Genomic DNA, 16,461 nt, shown 5'->3' with positions numbered 1-16,461 from the left:
TGGGCACGCCCCCTTGGTGCTGGACACGCCCCCTTGGTGCTGGACACGCCCCCTTGGGGCCTACCACGTTGTCCTCCTTTTTGGTTTCCAAAATATGGTCACCCTAGTTCTAGGTTAATTAGGACTACCAAGTCCTGTGCTGTTTGTTGTTTTGCATCATACTGTCTTTTATCCTTTTCAGTATTTGGGCTGTATTTTCTATTTTTACCGGCATTTTAAAACGGCATTGCGGTTTTTAAAGTGGTTGTAACCCACCCAGAGAACATTAGTTCTTACTGGGCAGTTTAGAAATGTACTAAATAAATATATAGCGAGCAGGACGGGCGGATTCACTTTCATTTCTCTTCTTCCCGGGGAAATCGAAAGCTAACAAGATCCCGGTGATTGACACGGTCTAGCAGCCCAGTCCATTGGTGGAGGCTGCTGTCTGTTACTAGCTAGTCCCGCCCTCCTTCCAGGTCTATACAAAACGCTCCCGCGCCGCCTCCTGGAGCGAACGCCGGCCGGGGTCCCTTTGGCTGCAGGTGAGTGGCTGCTTCCAGAAGAGAAACCCGGAGCCAGGAAAGGGAGGTGGCGGGTGGCCGCGGGCGCGCAGGTTTGGGCAAGTGGGGCAGCTTGCAGCCCCATCTTCCCAGCCCCCCTCCTTGGTTTCCATGGGGCTGTTCATGCTGGGAAGGCGGCGGGGAGGTGGGAATCCAGTTTGGCTCGAGGGAATTGTTTCTTTGTAAGAGAAGGCGAGTGGTTTGGCTCCCCATGTTTTGCTAGCTTGGAGGCCTGCCTTCTCCAGCTTGCTGCCCTCCAGCCGTGTTGGGCTGCAACAACCATCATCCCCAGCCAGCGGTGCTGTTTTAGGAATGATGGGAGTCGCCAAAGGACACATCTGGGGGGCACCTGGTTGGGGAAGGGTGCTGTGAGCGGCTCGTCCTTCCCAGGAGACGCCTTCAAAGAAAGCCCGGGTCCAGCGTTGGTGGCTCCTTGTACACGGGGCAAAGGCTGCAGTGTTCCCCTTGGGAGCTGGAGTTCGGTTTAGGAAGTGGTTTCTTTGTGGTCTTCGCACGCACAGGGTGAAAAAGGAGACCAAGAAGGCGACGAAGTGAATAGCGAAGCATGAGTGAGTTCTACTTTTATCTGCTTTTCTCCCTGCACCCCCAAATCGTTTTAAGGATTTTGCTGCTTTCACCCTTTTATATTGTGTTTTGGGCTGGGCCAAGGAAAGTTTTGTTAGTTATCCCCCGCCCCCCAGTCCCTACCAAAATCACTGTGATCTTGTTTATATCACATTAAGATCGTGGTCGTTCAGCGAGATTCCCCCCACATATGGCTTGCATTCATTTCTCTCTACCACCTCCCTGCCCACTGTGGTTTAGATTAGGGCTGTGCAGGGGCCCCCTGAAGCAGCCCCGATTCATCTTGGCACCGAAGCCGAGGTGAAATTCGGACCCTCCAAGGCGACTCGGAATTTTCTGGGTGCCAGCTGCACAGCCAGCACCTAGAAAGCTCTCCCAACTTACCTGGTGCCTTCACTGGACAGCGGAGGCACCATGTAAGCCCCCCTTCTCTGTGTCTGCTGCCACCGGTGTGTGTCCGCTGGCTTCCACTCGATGCTCAGCCCTCGTTTAGATGCTTTAATGCAACCTGCTGTTGCCAAGGGAGAGTTTAGTATCCAGCTATAGCAATCTGAGTCTGACTCTACCCAGCATGGCTTGGCTGACGCATTTGCAGCAGCAGCAGCAGCAGCTTTGGTGGGGTGGAGGGGGGGGGGGGTGATGGTGCCTAAACCAGCTTCTCCAAAAAAAAGATGGGTGGGGCAGGGCCAACTTGTACCCAGTCAGACCACTGGTCCACCTTGCTTGGTATTGTTTTCTGGATGGAGCAGCGCCCCTCTATGAGTTCCGGGCAGAAATAATTCTTCCTCAACCTTACCTAGAGACTCCAGGTATTGACAGTGATACGTTCGGCATGCAAAATGTGTGTGCTCCCATTTGCCCAGACTGACAGGTCCATTGCCAGGTTATTCCAAGTGGTAGCCACAAAATGTGGTTATGGCAGCAATGGTGAGGGCACGCCCCGCGCAGAAGCACAACCTAAGCAAGGATGATGCTAAAAAAAGGTTATTTGCACCACCAAAATAGATGTTGGGAGCTAAGAAATGCTTGGCACCGGACAGTCTGCTAGCTAGCAGCTCTTAAACAACTTGATTAAGTCTGCAGACCCATGGAAGGGTTTTGGTGCCCTGATCTCTAACTTAAGCTTCTGGACTTCTTGATCAAAGAGAAAATAGTGCCTTGGGTGCAGCCTCTGAAGGCTCACAAATTCAAGGAAGCCTGAGATGGCTCTTCCAGTAACTGGGGGGGCTTAATTTTTAAAATTTCTAATGGCCCCAGTCTCCACCACCCATGCCCCCTTCCACTTGATCCTCACAAGTGGTGGGGGTTGTCTTGCCCTCTTTCCATGCGGTGGACATAATTTGGATCCAGGCATTTCCAATGTAGACTCATCTGCATTTCCTGTCATTAGGTAGAGCTGCCCTATGCAGCAGCTTTGCATGTTTTGGACCACCTTGCAGAAATGCAGAGAAAGGTTCATTCTTACGCCAGAGGACACTTTTAAAAATTAGACCCTTTGGGGCAGAGGTGGGCAACTTGTGGTCCTCCAGATTTTGTGAACCTGCAAGGATGGCAGCTGCAGTCCATCCTTGTGTGACGGTGAGCATGCTTCAGTGCTAGTCCTTTGGAAAGAGAATGGCTTCCACATCTCTCTTGGAGTCACAGCTGTCTTTCTCCTGCCAGGATTTTCACTCTTTGTCATGTGCTGAGATTTCGAGTATCTTATTAACACAGGATCTTCTCTTCTTCTGTTAGACACCGTAATTGGGGCTGCAGTTGGCTTGGGTAAGTTTCTTATTCCTGCCTCTTCATCATGATCTAGGAATACATGTGGTTACATCATTATTAATAAGATTACTAACTGGACAGTTGTTGGGTTTTTATGGCCTTTGTCAGTTTGAGTGTAGAGATCCTCCAGGAGAATTGAGACACAGCAAGCTGACTTTCCCCTGGCAGCCCAGACTGTAGCCACGTGTAGCACTGCCACAACCCAAAAGAGGACTGCCCCGTGCAACTGTCCATTTTAAGGGGGTCCAGGGTCTTGGCACAAAGGGCTTGGAGGCAAGGAGGAAGTCAAAGCTAGGCCCAACTAATGTTCTAGCAGTGATAGGAAAGTCTGAAAGAAGGCACGAGATGTTGCTCAGCAGCACATGAGTGGGTTAGCGCATGATGCTGGCTAGTAAAATGACTGGTTGTTTCGGAGAAGTAGGAAGGGTCTCCAGGTGACCGACGGTTTGTCAGAAGGTGGTGCTCTTTTAGGCTGCAAATTAAGAGAAAGGCTATAACTTTGGACGTTTTTTGCTTTGATTTTTTGCCAAGATTGCCGTAACCGTGCGCGTGCAGCTAAGTTTGCTGGTCTTGTTGTGCAGGGGTCGCTGTAGTTGGTATCCCTGCAGCAGCTGGAGCCCTGGGTTTCACTGCAACTGGAATTGCTATTGGATCAGCGGCTGCTAAGTTGATGTCAGCAACTGCCATCGCCAATGGTGGAGGAGTGGCTGCCGGGGGCGTTGTGGCCACATTGCAGTCGATCGGTATGTCTTGCACTCTCGGGAGGGATCGCCTCATGCACGCAGGCAGGCTTGCATCTGAGTAACAGCCTTCTCTCGCCTCTCTCCATCCCAGGTGCTGCAGGACTGTCAGCTACAGCAACAGGTGCCATGACTGCTGGAGGAGCCCTGCTGGGGAGCTTGGCTGACCTCCTCAAGAGGAATTGAACAGTCCCACGGTTTGCCACTCAGCTCAGATTAAAAGGAAGCTGTGCTCTTTTCTGTTGAGATGCTGTCCAGATTTTTGGACCACGCATGCACGACAAATACTCTATACAACAGAAGCAAGCTGGCCAACGCTAGCCACCCCCAGCTTAGGTAAACAGTCTGCTTGGATGTGAAATGTCCCATGTAACCGACATCGTGAACTTTTGCTGTTCCCAACAGCTAGACCAAACATGAGATTGCTTAGTACACATGGTCATGGTGACGTGCCCTCTTGTGCTCATGGCTCTAAAACCCACGACAAGCCGCAGCATGTAGACCGAACCCAGGGAATTGTAGAGATGCTCATAATATGATCCTGGATACCACTGTAAAATCATCCCTAAATTGAACTGGATGTTGTAATCATGTATGTGTTACGCCTGCACTTAAGAATCGCCTGGAATGCTAAAGCTTGTACCAGTTTGTATCTTAATATAAAGGAGTTTTATTAAATCTTCCACTCAGCACTGATTAGGTCTTTATTCCCCTCTGCTGCCACTCCACTGTTCACTTTATTCTGTTTCATTGTGCAGAAATCAACCAAAATTTGTTGAGCATTAATGGAAGCAACACTGTTAAATAAGAGGCTTAGTGACCTTTTGCACTGAAAATGTACAGCACCTGCTACCTAGTAATGAGAAATGCACACCCCTGCAGAGCGTTATCTCCTGTTCTCCCTCCTGTCCCCATCTATAAACCGCCCAGAGAGCTTCGGCTATTGGGCAGTATAGAAATGCAATACGTGTGTGTGTGTGTGTGTGTGTGTGTGTGTGTGTATATATATATATATATATATATGTATGTATATATATATCAAGCAATTTAAATTATTTTCAGAAGATGCCATCCAAGGGAACTTCTTCTGCTATCAGTTCGGTAGTTTAGCACGGGAGGAATTCCGCCTTCTTCAAATAAGACCGGATTCGGTAATGGAGACCTTCATTTTGATGTAGCAGCACAACTTGTGATCACCCAAACCAGGAGTGGGCACCTTCCAGGGACACATTCTTGCCTGTATCCTGCTGAAATCCTTCAGCAGCAAAGAAAACTAGCCTGTTTTTAACAGCCCAAAGTACGGCTTGCCAGTTTTGCTTTGAAATAACCTCCTTGTGCTCCCACTGCATTTCAGTGCTGTTGTACGTTATGTCCTGCTTAGTTTCCCTTGGGCAGAACGCCGGGACTTGGCTGGAGCTCTTGGTGTGATCCAGCATAGCTTACGTTCGCAGTGGCAAATTGCACTTTGAGAAGTACCAAGTCGTCACTCACTGCACTACTGATGGCATGACGGGCAGTGGAGAGGTTGCCAAAAAAGCCCAGGAAGGCATCCAGGGCACCTGGTCAGAACCAGGCAGGGGAAGGCTAGCCTAGGCAGCTCAGATGAAGCCGGATCCACCACGGAACAATTCTTCCCTTGGGCACTAAGAGCAGGGCAGCTTCATGGGTGCCATTTCCTGGCTTCTCCATCCAGTGGGTCCACATCCCTGACGTGCTGCTGGGAATCATCTACTAGGGGTGGGATGGGGATGCTGGGACTTGCATGCCAACGAAAAACGAGGCTAAAAAGACAAGCCAGAACGGCCAAGCAAAACAGCCGCAAGGTTTGATATCCCAATAGGGTTGTATACCGACACGCTGAGAGATTTCTGTTCGCGGGAAACTCAACTGTCTTCAAAGCTTCCTAAGGATATATAGAACTCTTTGCTTATTGGCCTCCCAATTGTGAGGGAGAAGCAAGAGCTCTGGAGTATCCTATTTATAATTGCCTCTGACAGAAATCTCTTGAAACATCAGTGCACAAATATATTGGAAATTAAACATGGCTGTTTTGATTTTGCTTCACAAGTTGTCCAACGCATCTGGAGGAAGCAAAGTTGGGAACGGCCACACTAGAGCGTTGGACATGGGGGCCTGGAAAGGGTGTCTCCACGTGGAGGTGGGAAACTCACCTGACGGTTTTGGCTGAGCAGGGCAGAAGAGCATGCCTCACACATAGAAGGCCCTGGGTTCAGTTTCCCACATCTCTAGAAAAGGATCTTTGCAGAAGAGTCCTAAAACCTTCAGTAAACCCTTTCCCTACCCGCAGAGCACAAAACAAGGATTCTTCTGGGGTTCTTTGCAGGCAGAAAGAAAACTTGAACTCATCCATCATATACAAATATACTGTTTTTATTCTAAGGGAATTTTTCGGTTAACTTCTACCAAGGGAAAAACCTGGGGAAATGTGTGTGTTTTTCTTAAGAAAACAAACAAGATGGTTTAGATATTTCCCTTGCTGCTTCTTATTCCCTGAAGGAAACAAAATAAAACTCACACAATTTCTAAGGGGGAAAACAAAACAGTTTCTGACAGACATAAATAGCTGCACTTCGGAGGAGTTCCCACCTACTGTGGGCTTCTCAGTTACAGATTAGTAGGAGGACGCTGGGCAGACTTACATGCAACCAAGACACCACTTAATTTTTTCTTCTTCTTTACAGAGCCACACAGTAAATGGATTGTGTCTGTTAAGAAACAAAAAAGCTCACTATTTTTAAAAAAAATGTGAGGGAGTTTATTTTTTTTTAAGTTCCAGAAAAACGTATTTGCTGTCAAAACCCATAACAGTGTTCTGCTATTCAACTACTTATTCATACAGCTACGGGGGGGGGGGGAGAGTTGGGGGGAAATTAGCATTTTAAAACACCTATAAAAATCATGTACTTCAAACTGGGAAGTTTACTGGAAAGGTCATAGTCCAGTAACAACTTTTCTTCCCCTCTGCTTTCTAATTTTTAGCTCAGGATATAAAATGAAATGTGGGATCTCTGTTCAGCAATGACAAACTTGGGTGTGGGGAAGAGAGAGGAAATTAGATTGTACAGAAGTTGGAAGTGGGGCGTAGGCGCTTTAAAACAAAACTTAATTCACACAATTTTCTGTATTTCAAAAATACACCAGTGAACTTCATTACAGGCAGGGGATGGACAATCAAGTACACAACGGCAACAATGAGAAAAGACTACTTTCTGATTTTATTGTTACCTTCCTTACTGTTAAAAAGAATACCACAAACGCACACGCACACACACACACACACACACACGGAGGTTTTGTTCAGCACTGAAGAGCTCAACCAGAGGTGTTTAAAAAAGAAAAGAAGCCAGAAGTCCGCTTTAGAAATCTGGCAACTGGACAAAACAGCCAATAAGAAGGTACAATTTTTCTGCTTTTAAAAAATAGTGTGGATTTTCAAAGCGAGCTGCAAGACTGAGAAAAAGTCTTACATTTGAGGGGCACGGTGAAATGGAGTTGAACTAGTTAGGGATAAGCACCCTGCATTTTGGATCACGTAGAAGAAGGGTCAGTTCTTGGCAGGGGGCGCCGAGGGGAGATACAGGCAAGCCTCCTGATCCTCCCTTTCAAATTTGGACCTTATTTTTACATGACTAATTGAACAGAAGTGGCGAAGTGAAGAGGCAAACAAAATAACCCTACCCAAGGATGATGATGCAGTTAGGGTTTTTTGTTTTTTTAAACGAGGGTGGGGAAATGAAAAACAAAATCAGTTTGAAAGGCGCCCAAAGGCCCATCCCTCCAAGAACATATAAAAACCCAGATTTGCAGCGGAGAAGCTGCCACGGAGCCAGGTTTAAGGAACAAAACAAAACAGGAGGGAGGGAGGGAGGGGGTGGCGGAGAAGGAAGGTAGAAATCCTCCAGAACGGTTTCTGAGCATCTTGGCATTTGATAGCAGTCTAGTGGTCGGGGCAGGGGGGAGAAGAACGGGGCGATTCTGCGCCAAACCCTGTTTGTCTGAGTTGGGGGCGTGTGTGTGTGTGTGTGTGTGTGTGTGTGTTTGCGAACGCTCTGGAATTTCTTGTCCCAACATAAAGCCATTTGCAAGGAGTCTTGGATCACTCCGCTACCCACTGAGGGATGCAGCAGAGCCCGTGCTTCCAAGGAGGGGACTTTTCACAGCACCCCACCAAGTTTTCCATCCGACGGCAGAGTCCTTTACCCCCAGCGTCTGGCAGAATCAGACATATTGAACGTCCGATCTGAGCTTTTTTAAAAAAAAAATACAAAAAGGGGGGAAAGGGGAAGGAAGGGGAACTGGTGTGTATGTTACAGATGGTGTTTCCACTTGTTTCCACCTTACTACGTTCTGCTTCGTATCTTATGGCAAGTGTTAGGAAACCCCACGTATCTGTGGGCAGCAGCTACATTGCAAAAGCACCCAGGGGTTTAATCTAGCTTTCTTGGCTTCCATGGTTACGAGGGAACAATATACGCAACAGGTTTCCTTTCAAGAAGAAAAAGAGCAATCCATAATTGGTCTTTATCCCACTACAAGCACCACGGTGGGACAGGGGGACGTGGACAGGTCTCAAGTTCATTTGGAGAGACTGTTTGCAGGTCCAACTGCAGCCCTCCACTTTCCTGCCGCTTCTGTCATTTTACGTCCTTCAGTTCTCGTTTTGCAATCTGTTGCAGCTCACGCTGTGCCTTCTGAGGGTTTGTGTGACACAAAAGAGAATATTTTCCAGAGGAGGAGGAGGAGGAGGAGGATGCATTCACAGTTTGGTGCTTTTGCAAGGTGTATTGGAAAGGGAAGGAAACAAACAAACGAACAAACAAAAACAAAAATGAAAAAAACCAAGGTAACAGCCCCCTTTGCCCAACTTTAGTCTGAAAGCTCAGGATCAGAGTCTTCGGGTTTGACTTTGGCAAGTTCTTCGTGCACCTCCCTTACCATCAGGATACGCGTTAACATGATGTCCAAAGTCCCGGGGTCTATTGGCATAGTGGAATACCACATAGGGCTATTGGGGACGCACGAACGCTCCGGCTGGAGGTAAAAGACGTCGCTCCTCTGCTTCACACTTTCAGAGCTGTTGGTGGGAACAAAGCAGGGCTTTGCGTAAGGTACCAGTGTCAAGACAGCCCATAAGAACACAGAGGGAAGGAAGTCTTTTGGATATCAACCCCAGGCAACAGAGAACTAAGGCTAGCAAAATGGGAAGGTGAAGAACAGGCAGAGATGCGAGCATGAGAGGGTAGCCAGTGGTATTGCTGGTAGTTTATTGGGATTCTCTTTTAAAAGGAACCATTTTAATATGGTGTTTTATTCTTTTTATTGTTTTGCCCTTATGTTCACTGCTCCGGAATCTGTCCTAGATGTGGAGCGGTAGACAAATCTTGCAAATAAATAAATAAAATATTAGTAGGTTTTAAAGTAAATGAACCATTTCTTCCTCTTCCCACAGCTGACCCAGCAATTCCTTCCGTAGTAACAGTATTTGCATTGTATTTTGGAGTTCTCAAAGTGTTTCCTTTACATTGACTCAGAAAACTAGGGATGTGCTCCGCTTCTAATCGGACCGGTGAATTAGAAGCGGAGCGGGGTGCTTCGCCTTCCCTTAAAGCGGAGGCGAAGAGGATTGGGGGGCCGGCGGAGCGTTGCGAAGAGGATTGAGGTGAAGGCGGATCCTTCGCCTCGATCCGGAGCTCCGCAAGAAAGGTAAGTGGGGTTTACCGGGCCCTGCCGCTGTCGCTGTCGCCCATGTGGCGACAGCGGCAGAGCCTGGTAACCCCCCCTCCCTCCTCTCCCTTACCTGCGTCCGTCCGCGGTCCCTTGGCTTCTTCAATTGAGCCCGCGGCTCAACCAGGAAGTCTAGGCCGACTTCCTGGTTGAGCCACGGGCTCAATTGAAGAAGCCGAAGGACCGCGGACGGACGCAGGTAAGGCCCCCCTCCCCCTTGGTCCCTTACCGGGTTCTGTAGGTAAGGAAGAAGAGGGAGGGGGACCTATTATTATTATTATTTCTTTATATAGCACCATCAATGTACATGGTGCTGTACAGGCGCCACTCCCCTCCACTGCGGAGCTCCGATTTGGAGCCAGAGCTCCGCGGCGAAGAGGAGCGGACTATGGGCAGAGCGGTGCGGGCCGATCCGAAATTTTCGGATCGGCCCACAGGGCGGATCGGGGGGTCCGTGCACACCCCTACAGAAAACCTTTCAACACCTGCCATGTTAGACTTGTTCATATGCAATGTTCATTGTGCATACGTTCACTGTACAGACATGTGTTGATTTGCTCACTGGGCGATTCTCACAGCTCAGGGCATTTTTTTGCTTGCAATTATGCATGTAAGCAAGTTCCCAGATGATATCCCAGTCAGTATCAGAGCATAGGATGAGTTAGGAAATGGCCGTGCAGGAAACACTCCAAACTGGTTGTGATCAACCATGTAAACTAGGTAGACAAATTTCTACATTGATATGCACTTATTACATATTAAACACACTATCATATGGGTTATACAATGAATGCATGTATAAGTGAGTCTACAACTGCCACTCTGGATTTACTGGGATGAAGGGGGTGGGGGGGTGTAAAACACTTTGTGCATGAATGACCACAAAATTCATGTACATTCTTATGACCACTTGCACATATATGCACTTACCATGAACACATTCATAATGTAATACCGGGACAGGGGGAGGGGGGGCTATTGTGATCCCTTTGCAACAGACAGGGGAGGGAAAGGCTGAAGCTGAGAGGACAGTGGTTTCCCAAAGGTAGGGTGACCATATGAAAAGGGGGACAGGGCTCCTGTATCTTTAACAGTTGTATTGAAAGGGGAATTTCAGCAGGTGTCCTTTGTATGCCTGCAGCACCTGGTGGAATTCCCTCTTCCTCGCAACAGTTAAAGCTGCAGGAGCTATAACAGAGTGACCAGATACAAAAGAAGGCAGGGCTGTTAAATTCCACTGCTGAAGACACAAGAGCTCTGTCCTCCTTTTCATATGGCCTCTCTACCCAAAGGCCACCTGAAGAGTTTATGAATGAGCTGAGATTTGGACACAGAACTTCTCCTGTGCTATGTTAAGGGCCAGTGGGAACTCAACAGACGAGACAAGCCTAGGAATATGCCGTCTTGCAGCTTGATTTGGCTTTCAAAGGCTTGGATTAAAAATGTCTTGATATAATTAGGATAGGATGTTTGCATGACCTTTTTCTTGTTTCTATAAGATTTGATAGTTTTGCACTTTTTCGGCATTGCATTTAATAATTATATATATTTTTAAAATAGCTGCTGACTATTTAAAATTTTTAAACACGAAGGCACAAGCCCCTCTGACAGGCACAAATGGCTAGGATATGCCCCTCCCACACGGGACTAGCCCATCTGTGTTGGCAATTTGGTTCTCGGACTGCAAGAGAACTTGTGAAATGGTCAAGAGGGACGTCTGTAGAGAAAAGGGGTGGGGAATGGTCCCTTCCTCTGTCATCCACTCCAGCCGCTCTCTGCACGGGGAGCTTCTCAACACCAATCTGTGGGAGAATCATAGAATCATAGAATAGCAGAACTGGAAGGGGCCTACAAGGCCATCGAGTCCAATCCCCTGCTCAATGCAGGACTCCACCCTAAAGCATCCCTGACAGATGCTTGTCCAGCTGCCTCTTGAAGGCCTTTAGTGTGGGAGAGCCCACAACCTCCCTAGGTAACTGGTTCCATTGTCGTACTGCTCTAACAGTCAGGAAGTTTTTCCTGATGTCCAGCTGGAATCTGGGTTCCTTTAACTTGAGTGATAACCCTCAACCACAAAGGTACTAAGAAAGTTTTATAGACGAATAATTCAAAAGATATCACGAATGTACAAAAGACAGGCATATAGATAACATTTACAAGATGTTCATCAAACATTCATAATGAAGCCTACGGTAAGTTGGCATCCATTAAACATTCATGACAAGAATCAATGATCTCATAAATATGCGTCTAATAGATAATTTCATAAAGCGTCTAATATAATAAACAGTAGTCATTTAGAGAGCATTACCTGATGGCTTGAAGACGTGAAAATGATATGGTGATAAACCTTGGAGAGTTCCACTCTAAATGTATAGCCGTGGCTCCTTTTGTGAACCAGTTTGTGTTCTACTGACGAAGAATTATCGAAACAGAACTTGTACCAGACTACTGTTTATTATATTAGACGCTTTATTATATTAGACGCTTTATGAAATTATCTATTAGACGCATATTTATGAGATCATTGATTCTTGTCATGAATGTTTAATGGATGCCAACTTACCGTAGGCTTCGTTATGAACGTTTGATGAACATCTTGTAAATGTAATCTATATGCCTGTCTTTTGTACATTCGTGATATCTTTTGAATTATTCGTCTATAAAACTTTCTTAGTACCTTTGTGGTTGAGGGTTATCACTCATATTGTACTATTGTTATTTTCAACCACAGCCTTCTATTTTACTTTTCCATTAACTTGAGCCCGTTATTCCATGTCCTGCACTCTGGGAGGATCGAGAAGAGATCTGGGAGGAAAGGCAGCGAAGAGAGGTGACGTCACTCACCACTTTGACAAGTAGAATTCATACAGCCGGACTGGACATCTCAAGGGGTTGTCAGTGTTCTCAACCATCTCCACCGCTGTCGGGACATCTTCGCCTTCGTGGCGTTTTCTTTTGCCTACTAATTTATCTGGAGATGGGGCAGGAAAGGGTGGGAAGAGGAAAGAGGGTAATGGTACAAGGACAAAAAAAAAATCTTCAGCACAGAGAACTTGTGTGAAGCGGCAGTTCCTTCTGCTATTCTTCCCTGCAAAGTCTCCCTCATTTGTACAACAACAACAACAAAGAGGTCCTGAGAAATGGCCAACATTCGGTTTCAGAGGTCTTGTTCATAAAAACAGCAGATGAAGTGGCAAAACTGGTCCTGTATTGTACCACTTTGGACTGCAGAGGGTGATGGGGAGGTCACGCTGCTTCCCCCACAAAGAACACATTCCCTGTGCAATCCAAACTAGCATAGGGGGAGAAGAAAAGATGTTTTTCCTGACGTATAGTTTCTACACCCAGAAAGTTTCATCTATTGTTTTTCTTATAAGCACCAATCAAGTGTGTGATCTTTGTCTGAAGTTTCTTTCTTTCTTTCTTTCTTTCTTTCTTTCTTATTTGAAACAGTCCAGGTTCCAAATAAGGTTTTATGTTTATTAAATCACAACTGTAGGAGCATTAAGACCAGGGAAAGCCCCCATGAGAAAGGACAGCATATACAAGGCCCTTGAACGCAGGCAAGGGGGATTTTTTTTCTGAGCCTTTAGCAAACACATTGCAACCTTGCATACAGTGGGATTTAAGCAATTTAATTATGAGAAGAACTGAAGCCTCTGTATTTTCAAAGTTTGCTTAGCCATCATGATGACTAAAAGCTTAGAAAGAATCTACAGGATCATGTGACCTCTATTTTTAATTTATTTAAAATATATGTGTACTACCTTTCTGTTAAAGTATCCAAAGCAGTTTACAACAACTTCATACTAAAACACAACAGAACAATCAGAGAACGCTCCGCCCACCCACTCCACAGCAGCATCACATCTGATGTAAGAATATGGTAGTGTAAGCAGGGCTGGTGCCAGACTATTTTGCGCCCTAGGCAAGGTGAGCTACTTTCACCACCACCCCCCCCCCAAAAAAAAATACACCAACTTTGATTTTTAAGAACATATGTTTCCTGGAAAAAATAAGAAGCACAAAACTTGAAACTGCTAAAAAAAATTTAAAGTGCAAGGAATACGTCATGCCAGTTAGAGCAAACAAATTGGAAAGGAACGTCTTTTGGTCTAAAATGCATTATTTAATAGAAATACAGGGGGGGGGTGTGTGCTGGAGGCCCATCCGCTTGCGACAGCGAGCAAACTGAGCCCCGCCCCCTGCCTCGCGTCGCCCTCATGCTGACGAGATGGCGCCCCGCGCCCGCCCAGCCAAAGCGAAGCCAGGGACGCTGGGGTGGGGTGGGGGGCTCCATGTTCAGGCTTCCGCGCACGTTCCAGAAGTCCGAACGTGGAGCCCCACCCCCACCCCAGCATCCCTGGCTTCGCTTCGGCTGGGTGGGCGCGGGGTGCCATCTCGCCCGCCCAGGCCCAGCTGAATCCTTGGGCTGGCCCGGTTCATAGCCAACGTGCGTGAGCGCTGCGCCCGGTGCCCTTCTTAGCTTGGCGCTCTAGGCGGCCGTCTGAGTGGCCTCTATGGTAGCACCAGCCCTGAGTGTAAGGCTTATCACTTGAGATCTACCTGACCGATTTTGCTCATTTTCTTTTAAACGGAAGCTTGAGCAGTGCAGACGGGCAGAAAACATAGGAAGTTCGAGCTTTGGGCAGCTCAGAAAGGGAGAAGGGATGAGGCCAAGGGGAGGTTAATGCCTATGCCCCACACTGTGCATGTGATGTACTGTGTGACACAGTGTGTGCCTGAACGTGTAATAATGCTTCCTCCTGTGAGGTCCTGGAGTGCTGGACCAATGGAAGGACAGGCCCAGAATGTTGGGAAAGCGGCTGAAGAAAGGTCAGTGGGTGATAGTTAGAGGAGGAGGAAGAGAAGCCGAGGAGGAAGAGCTGAGAGGGAGAAGAGAGAAAAAAAACTTACATCACGTGGTTTTGACTTCAAACTTCAAGAAATGGTAAGCAATCTTTTAAAAAGAACATTCTCGGGTGACTAGCTCCCATTGGGACATGGAATTTGCACTAGGATATATGCCTTATCTGATAAAAAGTTATTAAGGCGATGTAAAAAAATCTGAAACAATGAAATCCTGAAACAATAAAGGCAAAAGCTTGAAAAGCAGTGGACCACAAGTAACGGCCGCCCACCCACCTGATTCTACCTCCTGTTTTGGGAAAGGAGGAAAGAAGCGTAAATAAGTCAACTTGGTGTTGTACTTCAGAGTCCTGGTGCGTCGCATGACGTGGGCGAAGGACAGCTTCATGTGCTCACTGACATTCTTGAGCTGGAAGTATTTGGTGTTGAAGAAAAGCAGCGTGTTCAGGAGGACGATCGGGGAGTAGGCGCCCAGCTGCTTACACTCCCATAAGTGCTCCTCTTCGATTCTTGAGAACATGTAACCTGGAGAGGACAGAAACCAGTTCAGCCACGTACCACTGGCTAATTACTGGCCCACTTCTATTGCTCAGTAAAACATTTACTGCCTGCCTCCAGAACTTTGCTCTGTGCAGGCAAAGAAACCATGTGTGAGACTGCACAGAAATCACAAAGAACAGGGAAAGGTAAAACTCCATTAAAAAATATACTAAAATAGCATCAGTGGAGCACACAGGGTCCCTGATCCATCAAATGCTGGCGTGGATAGTGTGGTACAAAAAGATTGGTACTGCTGTGATGATTCTAGGTCAAGGTGTGCCACAAATGCAGCACGGCTACAGAAACCACCTTTTCCACAATGGGCCTGTACAGACAGCATGCTAAGCCATGGTCAGGCTGCTAACTCTTCTGCAGCAAATGGTTAATGAGAGTGTTTAAACTGTGGGTTTATGTAGGAATGGGTCACATGACATGCTAAGTCATGGTTCACACTACACACTAAGCCATAATGTTTAGCTCACAATGCTTAACCACCATGGCTTAGTGTGTCGTCTGAAAAGCATCAATGACTGACCTCTGGAGCTGAGGTGCCCTAAGTAGACCGCAAAAACTGATCTCAAGGAACAGCCAGGCTTGCCTGAATTGTTAAGAGATCCTGAACATGCATTACTTCTTTATAACTATAAAACGTTTCAGTGGACCATAGGGAAACACGAGAAAATAATTAAAAATATTTGAAACATAATGTAAAATTACTATCATTAAAAAGCAGACTAAGCAAGACTGAAGTCAGCCTCACCCCAGCCACCCCAATTTACTAGAAGCCATCATTTCCCAACTAACAATATGGACAAAACAAATAGCCACTTTACCACTTGGAAGTATTGTAGGCTCCCAGATTTTCAACAGTTTCGTAAGTTCAATCATAAACCTGGAGTAGGGCTCCGTAAAAATGTTATCTATTCTACCATTCTCAAATAGGTACTGCAAGAGAAGAAAGGAAAGCGGGACAATGAATCATAACCGAGAGGCGATGCTGAGAGCCAGGGTGGTGTAGCGGCTAAGGCGTTGGGCTGGGAGTCGGGAGATCCGAGTTCTAGTCCCCACTCGGCCATGAGTGACTTTGGGCCAGTTGCAGACTCTCAGCCCAACCTACCTCACAGGGTTGTTGTGAGGATAGAATGGGGAGGAGGGTTATGTACACTGCCTTGGGTTCCTTAAGAAGGAAAAAAGGCAGGAATATTAATGTAATAATAAATAAATAAACTTGAGGCTTAAATAGAAGTGTACAGACACAGGCCATTGACTCCAAATTCACTTCTGTTCCCTCCTCCTAACATGGGGACGGTATTCTTGGAGATGGTTCTATTCTCCAAACAAGTGGTTGGTTTGGAGGAACGGTAAAAAAAACCCGGGATATTTTATGCCAGAGATTGCAACCTTTTTGGAATTTTGTGAGCCTGTTGTGGGTTCTCTCACGAAATGGCCGCTGGGCAGCGGGTGGGCTGACCCATTCATATAACACCTGGCCTAGTGGGCATGCCTGGAGACAAAACACTCATTTCCAAGAAGGCAAACGGGTGAGGAGGCTAAAAGAAAAATAACTTGTCGAAGAACCTCAGTACAAAGCAGAGGTGAGGTCTGAGTTCCACTCTTTTAAATTCAAATTAAGATGATGCTGGAAGGCAGAAATTCACTTTATAACGTGC

The 16,461-nt window shown here is 46.8% G+C and overlaps 2 protein-coding genes across 5 annotated transcripts in view; one reads left to right on the top strand and one right to left on the bottom strand.

Moving 5' to 3' along the window:
• The first annotated feature begins 482 nt into the window (after positions 1–482).
• LOC134408121 (interferon alpha-inducible protein 27-like protein 2A) lies at positions 483–4,326 on the top strand. 2 transcript variants are annotated; one of them, XM_063140226.1, is made up of 5 exons: positions 483–524; positions 1,064–1,111; positions 2,862–2,891; positions 3,476–3,637; positions 3,729–4,326. In XM_063140226.1, the coding sequence occupies exons 2-5, from the start codon at positions 1,108–1,110 to the stop codon at positions 3,818–3,820; spliced, it is 288 nt and encodes a 95-aa protein (XP_062996296.1). In that variant the 5' UTR covers positions 483–524; positions 1,064–1,107; the 3' UTR covers positions 3,821–4,326. The 2 variants fall into 2 exon arrangements, with proteins under 2 accessions (XP_062996296.1, XP_062996297.1); XM_063140227.1 differs by lacking the exon at positions 483–524 and having other exon boundaries at positions 933–1,111.
• A 1,678-nt stretch (positions 4,327–6,004) lies between these two features.
• Positions 6,005–16,461, bottom strand: part of ZMYM4 (zinc finger MYM-type containing 4) — a 63,045-nt gene continuing 52,588 nt past the window's right edge. For all 3 annotated transcript variants that reach the window (XM_063140672.1, XM_063140674.1, XM_063140673.1), the window contains 4 exons: positions 15,625–15,736; positions 14,528–14,776; positions 12,227–12,353; positions 6,005–8,729 (listed from right to left, as the gene is read on the bottom strand). In XM_063140672.1, the coding sequence (XP_062996742.1) occupies positions 8,522–8,729; positions 12,227–12,353; positions 14,528–14,776; positions 15,625–15,736 (696 nt within the window). In that variant the 3' untranslated portion in view covers positions 6,005–8,521. The remainder of the gene's footprint in view (positions 8,730–12,226; positions 12,354–14,527; positions 14,777–15,624; positions 15,737–16,461) is intronic.

This window comes from Elgaria multicarinata, chromosome 13, assembly GCF_023053635.1.
Source record: "Elgaria multicarinata webbii isolate HBS135686 ecotype San Diego chromosome 13, rElgMul1.1.pri, whole genome shotgun sequence".
In the NCBI taxonomy this organism is placed as follows: domain Eukaryota; kingdom Metazoa; phylum Chordata; class Lepidosauria; order Squamata; family Anguidae; genus Elgaria; species Elgaria multicarinata.
The sequence above is the reverse complement of the archived record's forward strand: the minus strand, read 5'-3'. Positions and strand labels throughout refer to the sequence as shown.